Genomic DNA, 6870 nt, shown 5'->3' on the forward strand with positions numbered 1-6870 from the left:
ACCCCGAACCCCGAACCCGAACCCGAACCCCGAACCCGAACCCTAAACCCGAACCCGAACCCCTAACCCTAACCCTAACCCTAACCCGAACCCGAACCCGATCCCTAACCCCAAACCCTAACCCTAACCCCTAACCCTAACCCTAACCCTAACCCCTAACCCTGACCCATATGGACAACTTAGAAGGGACAAACTTCCCTGAGGGACGACAATAGGAAGGCTGCAGAAAACGGGGATTTGGTCCACCCTTGGTCCTAGACACTGGGAAGAAAGACATGCTTACATGGTTGCTTAATTGTTTGAACCACAGCTTAGGAAATCATACCCTTCCCTTTCAATGGCGGCCTCCAGAATCACTGTCTGGAACCAGGAGAAGGGCCCCAAATCATGCCCTAGCGGGAGGCTCTGAGATTCCCCAAGGAGAAGAGCCCACTACCCACCACCCCACATCCCAACCTCTGGCCTTGGTTGGCAGTGAGGAGGATAGGTAGTGTTGGGGCAACAATTGATGGAGACAGAAATAGCCTGCCCGTGTCAGGACCTCCACAACTCAGCCCTAGCCTCTCCTCAGCTGGGGCTAGCCTGGGACCATGGGGCCACTACGGTCTTCTGATTCAAGAGAACCCACTGCCAACATGCGATCCACAGGTGCAGACTCCCATCTGTTTCAAAGCCTGTCCAGCTGCTCACTCCCACCAGCTGCTGATCCTGTTCTCCACCTCCCCCATTTTACTTAAATCCGGAGTCGACACTCTTCGGTCACAGACAAGGGCTCTACGGAAAGTTACGGGGCAACACACCACTGTTCATCGTCATGCTTACTCATTTCTTCATTTATTCGTGCACTCCTGCATTTATTCATCCAACAAATATTCATCCAGCGCCTACAGAGCCAGGCCCTTGCTTTGACCTAGCACAGCAGAAGGGACTCACGCAGTGTCCCTGCCTTGAGGAGCCAAGCAGAGCAGAGGAGGCAAGCCTGAAAGTCCGGAATATGGGTGGAGCAAACACTACAAGCCATCTGCCTGCAGTCAAGCTTTCTTTGGCACACACCATGCCTCATTGTTAATGTTTTTATTTTTCTTTAAAATTACTTGACAAATTTCATAAGCAGGAGTTTTCACATAAAAATTGGTATTTTCTGGGCCTTCAGGAGATGTGACGACACCTGGTCCACTTTCCCACCACAGCCTGAGGCTGAGTACTGCTGCTCCTTCAAGGTAAGAACAATCCCATTTGCCACAGTCTCCACCACTCCCTAGTGTCCCCAACTGGAGGCCCCACGTGAATTGCCGCAAGTTGCCCTTCTGGTGATGCTGTTGTTCCCGGGCCCAGCAGTTTCCCCAGCATGCCCCAGTGCCTTCTTCCTTCAAGCTCCTGTCTGCGGTCCTTGGTCCAGAGTGAAACGTGCTTTGGCAGAGCCAGCAGGGGGCACTGTGGGGGGCGCACGGGAGAGGCACCCCAGGCACCTGCTGGAGTGCCTAGAATACAGATTCCCTAACAGCCTGAGCTTCCTCCACTGGTGCAAACAAGGGAGGGCAGACCTCTGTCCTGCACTGTTCATTCCGCCATGGGTGATTTACTCAGTCATTCAAGCACACATTCAGCAAAGGCTTACTGAATATTTGCTGTGTGTTTGGCACTGTGCCAGGCCCTGTCCTTACCTCCCAAGAGTTTAAGATGCGATTAGGAATGCGAGATATAAGATTATGTTCCCTCCACGTATTATGACTCATTCATCAAATACCCCCAACAGCTAGCTCTACTGTCTGGCACATAGTAGGTGTTCAACCAATACTTATATTAATGAATGAAACAATAACTAATAAGAATGCCTCTTGTTTACTGAGTTCTTGTACAGTCTCAATTCTCAAGATAGGTTGTTATTTTCCTGTTTTAATGACAAAGAAGTGAGGCCCAGAGAGGTTAAGCAAACTGCCTAAGGTCACACAGCCAGTCTGAGCTCTTAGCCACAATTCCATGTGCCATCTCAGCAGTGCAAGGCAGGACATGCTCGAGGCCAAGGTGCAGCACACACAGGGACTGCCTGGGGCTTTCAGAAGGCTGAGCGGTGAAGAGGGGCTGACGAATGACAGAAGCATTCATGAAGACGGGACAGAGGAGCTGGTAGAGGTGGAAGACAACATCTTCCCAGATATAGGAAAGGTTGGACAGAGCGAGAGCTTAAGGGACAGCACCCATAGTTTAAGCCCTCCATACATGCTTCCTAGGTGGAGGTGCAGCAAGGCTGCCACGACCGGACCTGATCCTTCAGCAAATATGAGCTCTCCCATCTGCCAAGCCCTGGATTGTGCACTCAGGAGGGTAGGAACATGAAGAACTTCCCTTGCGGATCTACAGGCAATTGTCAGACAAATATGTACACGATCTAGGAGACGAAGTGTTGAGAGCCGGAAGTGGTGTGGGAGCAATGTGGGGGAAGAACAGTTGTTTCCAACTGGGAAGAACAGAGCAGGCTCCTGGATGAGGTGGCATTTGAACTGAGACAAGGGGTCGGTAGGCCTGCACCCTGTCATGGGTGAAGGGAGCTCGGGTCAGAGCACCAAAGACAAAGGCCTGGGGTGCACGTGGCAGGTGGGCCTCCTGTGACCCCAGGGGAGGAGCTGGAGGGGGACAGGAGGGGAGGCTGATGGGGCAGGGCAGGTGTTTCTAGGGAGCTTTGTGTGCTGTGCTAAGCAGCTCAGCTTTCTGCCCCGGGCAAGGGAGGTTTGTAGCCAGGGAGGGACAGGTCTTGCCCAACGAGAAGCTACATAAAAATACTTATCTTCTAGGTTGTAACTTCCTAAAGGCATGGCTCCAGAGACACATTCACCCTGAGGATCTCTCACTCAGACTGCAAGAGGGAGGTGTGAGCGGAATCACCCTTAACCAAGAACCAGGATGTTCCTGCTATGTCACCACGCAGGCCCCTTTCGGGCATCAGTTCCTTCATCTGCAATGCAAGGGGGTGGAGCACTTCCAACGACCCACCTAACCCCAAGTCACACCCTAGGAGTCCAAGAACCCCGTGCCAACACCTCAACCTCCAAGGACTGCTTATCACAGAGCCAGGCAGACATAGGAAGGCTCAGCCAGCCTTGCTGGGCTGCACGCATGGGGGAGGCAGAGCCAGCAGCCACTGACTGACCCACCCTCAATGGGAGCAGGAGGAGAGTGAGGGCTGGCAGGGGAGAGGCAGCTGGCTTGCTCAGGTTGGGGTGGAAAGGAAGTGAGCTACCCAGCCCACTTCCTCCCAAACCAGCTCGAGGCCCAGGGCTGGGCATTTCACAAAAAGGCCAAAGGAGCTTTGTGAACATTTCCTGTCCCGCCCCAGCCCCTTTCCTGGCACTGACAGTCCAGCTCAGGGTTACCACACTGCTCACCTGTGAAGCAATCTTCCCACGAGAGCTGAGTATCTGGCCGGGAGCTGCCTATAAATGTTGGACACACACGGCGCTGTCAAATCCCTCTGTGTGGCTCCTTGACTTGGGTAAGTGAGCTCTCAGCTTCCCCCCCACACCCCGACCCCTTCTTCACCTCCTTGCCACGACAGGCCTCCTCCAAGGCCTCCTCCTGGAAGCCCTCCTCGACTGACCCACCCACTTGAAAATTCCCTCACACTTTCTTGGATCATATTCTGCTGGAGCCTCTTGTCCTCAAATGCCCTGCTCTTCTTTTCCTTCTGTGTTTCCCCTGTTGTTCCTACGTGCAGCTTGTGGGAGGTGACAGGGGAGCTCAGCAGCCTTTTCTTTTCAACACCCGAACCCTCGCTTGTCCACTCCTCAGAGTGCAGGAAGATGGCGGACGAGATGTCACAGCTGGAATGCAGCATCGAGACCATCATCAACATCTTCCACCAGTACTCTGTGCGGCTGGGGCACCCAGACACACTCAACCAGAAAGAACTGAAACAGCTCGTGAAAAAGGAGCTGCCAAACTTCCTCAAGGTAGGCAGAGGCTCCTGGCAGGCCTGGCGCAGCCAGGGGCACTCCGAGCTGAGGCTGGGGCATGGGGGTGCACTCTGCAGTGGCCAAGGAGGAAATTCCAACTCCTTCAGCCCAGCCTCCAGAGGCACCGGGCGCCCTGTCACTGGAGTTCCTCCAAGTTAGAGAGCAGACTGACCGGCGATGTATGCTGTGTGCAGGACCCTGTCCTGGGCAGGAGTGCGTGGTGACAAACAGGGACCCACTGTTGGGACACACAGCAAAGATGTTGGCCAACAGAGCACAGATAAATCCAATGCCAGTTACTGCCCCGAAGGATGTAAGAGAGAGCGCTGCGGGAGATTTGGGCTGGGTGGGGAGAGCTGTCCACTAGTTGGGTGGACAAGGAGGTGACTTTTTCAGCTGACACCTGAATTGAGGAGGGAAGCAACTGAGGACGACCCTTGGCAGAAGCGGAGAGGACACTAAACCTCAGCTACGTCTCAGAGGGCAAAAGCTGAGGGGCTACCTAACCCTAAGGGTCCAGAGTAGGAAATACATACACCACGTGTAGAAAAGCACCCTGTCGAGCAGCGGTGTGCACAAAACACTCAGTAACATAATTAGCTTATTTCCCTGATCTGCAAATGACTAGGCAGTTCTAGGGGGGGAGAAAAGGAGGATGGGTTCCATCTGCTCTTTCGGTTTTCTTTACAAGTTTGGGGACTTTGAGGAAACAGAGGCCTGGACTAAGAAGAGTGAGGTGCCTGAGTCCCACTCTCAGTTCCATTCCTGGGGCAGGGCGCAGCCCTCTCCAAAGCCCCACACAGCTCAGTAGGCGACACAGGGGGGATGCTGACAGCTCTCCACTGGTGCAGACACTGGGAAGCAGGATGCTGGGTCAGGACAGACTGGAGAGGGTACAGCCAAGAGCTAGTGGGGAGAGGTTCTCCTGGGTGTGACTCCTACACCTGCCCCGCCACCCACCTCCCTCGTCCAGGACGGGAAGCTGAGACCCTGCCGAGCAGACGCTCCAGAGTGAGTGCTCTGCCCAGGGACAAGAGGAAAAATACAGAAGAGAAGGCTGTGTGGAGGCGCTGCAGGAGTGGGAAGGGCCTGGGGGCTGAGCTGGGCACCCACAGTGTCTGGGGAGGAGACTCAGCCGAGCCTCCCCAGCCAGTGGGTGGGACCAACTGCAGCCTGGACCCTCCACCTCCTGTCCTCCCCCCAGCATACTTCATCACACCCTTTGGGGTCAATGGAGAACATACCTTGCTCTCTAGCCCCACACAAGACACAAACGATCTTGTTCTCCTCAGATGAGTCCCCCCTCTGTAGGCTGAAATGAGTGTCACTAATGAGTAACCTAGAGAGGGAAGGGAGAGGTGGGTAAAGGGGAGGGAGCAGGACAGACAGGTGGAAGGATTGGGACAAGGCCGGGCTCATGTCCACTCTCCAGCTCCCAAGCCTTGTCAGTCTGCACAAACTAGTTCCCCTTTTCTAAGACAATTTCCTCAAGGAAGATACCCAAGTCTACCTGTTAAGCTTGTCATAAACACCAAATGAGGTGACATTTCTGTACATCCTAATTATGTGACCTCAAGCAAGTCACTTGATCTCAGTTCCTCCCTTGTAAAATGGAGAGAATCGTAGTGCTCAGGTTATATCCAGAATAAATCAGCAAGTGTCTAGCACATGTTCAGCATCTGCTAGACTGTGGCCATCAGTCAATGGTCATTTTTAATTTTTTACCTGAGGTCTAGGTGCCTTTGCCTGGGGTCATCGGCTGAACTCCCTGTCCCCAGCGCTGGCCACACCCCGCCCTAACTGCCCTGTTGCCCCCACCCACAGAAGCAGAAGAAGAATGACAATGCCATAAACAAGATCATGGAGGACCTGGACACAGATGGAGACAAGCAGCTGAACTTCGAGGAGTTCTCCATCCTAGTGGGTAGGCTGACGGTAGCCTCCCACGAAGAGATGCACAAGAATGCCCCTGAAGGAGAAGGCCACAGCCACGGGCCAGGCTTTGGGGAAGGTGGCCAGAGCCACTGCCCCAGCCACGGTGGTCACAGCCACGGTGGTCACGGCCACGGCCACAGCCACTAGTCGGAAGGCCAGGACGCCCTGCCCCTGCCCAACCAGGGCCACAGAGAGGCCCAACTGCCTTAGCTGGGGGACTGGGGAACGGGGTGCCAAATAAAGTCTTCCTCCAAGCCAGCACTCTGCGTGCTTCTTCCACGACCCCCTTCCCAACCTGTCCTTCCGGAGGCCTGGGTGGTACATGGCTCTGCCCCTTAACTGCTCAACCCCTTCATCTGGTAATAACAAAGTGAGAAGCCAGAGTAATGTGGGTCTGTTCTAAGCCCCTTGGAGTCACTTCCCTAACCATTTCCTCACCTCTGACCTCAGGCCCCACTACTCAGGTCCCAGTCACCTCAGTCTAGCTCAGGACTTCCCTGTACTGCCCGTCAAATTGGCCCTCATCACCATAGAGAGCAAAAGGTCCTCTCGACATGCAGGCCACCCCCCCCACCCAGCCCTCACCCCCACCTTCACCCAGTGCTGTCTCCCATCTTCCACAACCATCTGTCGTCTCCTAAGAGACCTCATTCCTCTGGAAGTTACCCAGAGGTGCACCTAGATGGGCTGTGTCTAAGAAAGGATACTGGATTGGGTGTGTTTGCCCATAAATTAAGTTCTGAATCCATGGAGCAAATCGGTGTCTCTTCACAGACCTAGCATCCTCATCATGGATGGGCACTGGGGCAGGTGTGGACACAGATGAAAGTAGGGGAGTCTTGGGCGCCTGGGTGGCTCAGTTGGTTAGGTGACTGCCTTCAGCTCAGGTCATGATCCTGGAGTCCCGGGATCGAGTCCCGCATCGGGCTCCCTGCTCGGCGGGGAGTCTGCTTCTCCCTCTGACCCTCCTCCCTCTCATGCTCTC

The 6870-nt window shown here is 54.5% G+C and overlaps 1 protein-coding gene across 1 annotated transcript; it reads left to right on the plus strand.

The window, feature by feature from the left end:
* The first annotated feature begins 3259 nt into the window (after positions 1 to 3259).
* Positions 3260 to 6137, plus strand: S100A9 (S100 calcium binding protein A9). The gene is made up of 3 exons (XM_021682044.1): positions 3260 to 3490; positions 3787 to 3947; positions 5775 to 6137. The coding sequence occupies exons 2-3, from the start codon at positions 3798 to 3800 to the stop codon at positions 6030 to 6032; spliced, it is 408 nt and encodes a 135-aa protein (XP_021537719.1). The 5' UTR covers positions 3260 to 3490; positions 3787 to 3797; the 3' UTR covers positions 6033 to 6137.
* The last annotated feature ends 733 nt before the right edge of the window (positions 6138 to 6870 follow it).

The sequence above is a fragment of the Neomonachus schauinslandi genome, chromosome 6 (assembly GCF_002201575.2).
Source record: "Neomonachus schauinslandi chromosome 6, ASM220157v2, whole genome shotgun sequence".
NCBI classification, from domain to species: Eukaryota; Metazoa; Chordata; class Mammalia; order Carnivora; family Phocidae; genus Neomonachus; species Neomonachus schauinslandi.

Excerpts from the sequence above, each read along its gene's own strand:
- S100A9 (XM_021682044.1), top strand. The coding sequence starts at position 3,798 with ATGGCGGACGAGATGTCACAGCTGGAATGCAGCATCGAGACCATCATC. Across the intron at positions 3,948-5,774 it reads AGCTGCCAAACTTCCTCAAG|AAGCAGAAGAAGAATGACAA; the intron begins GTAGGCAGAGGC and ends CCCCACCCACAG.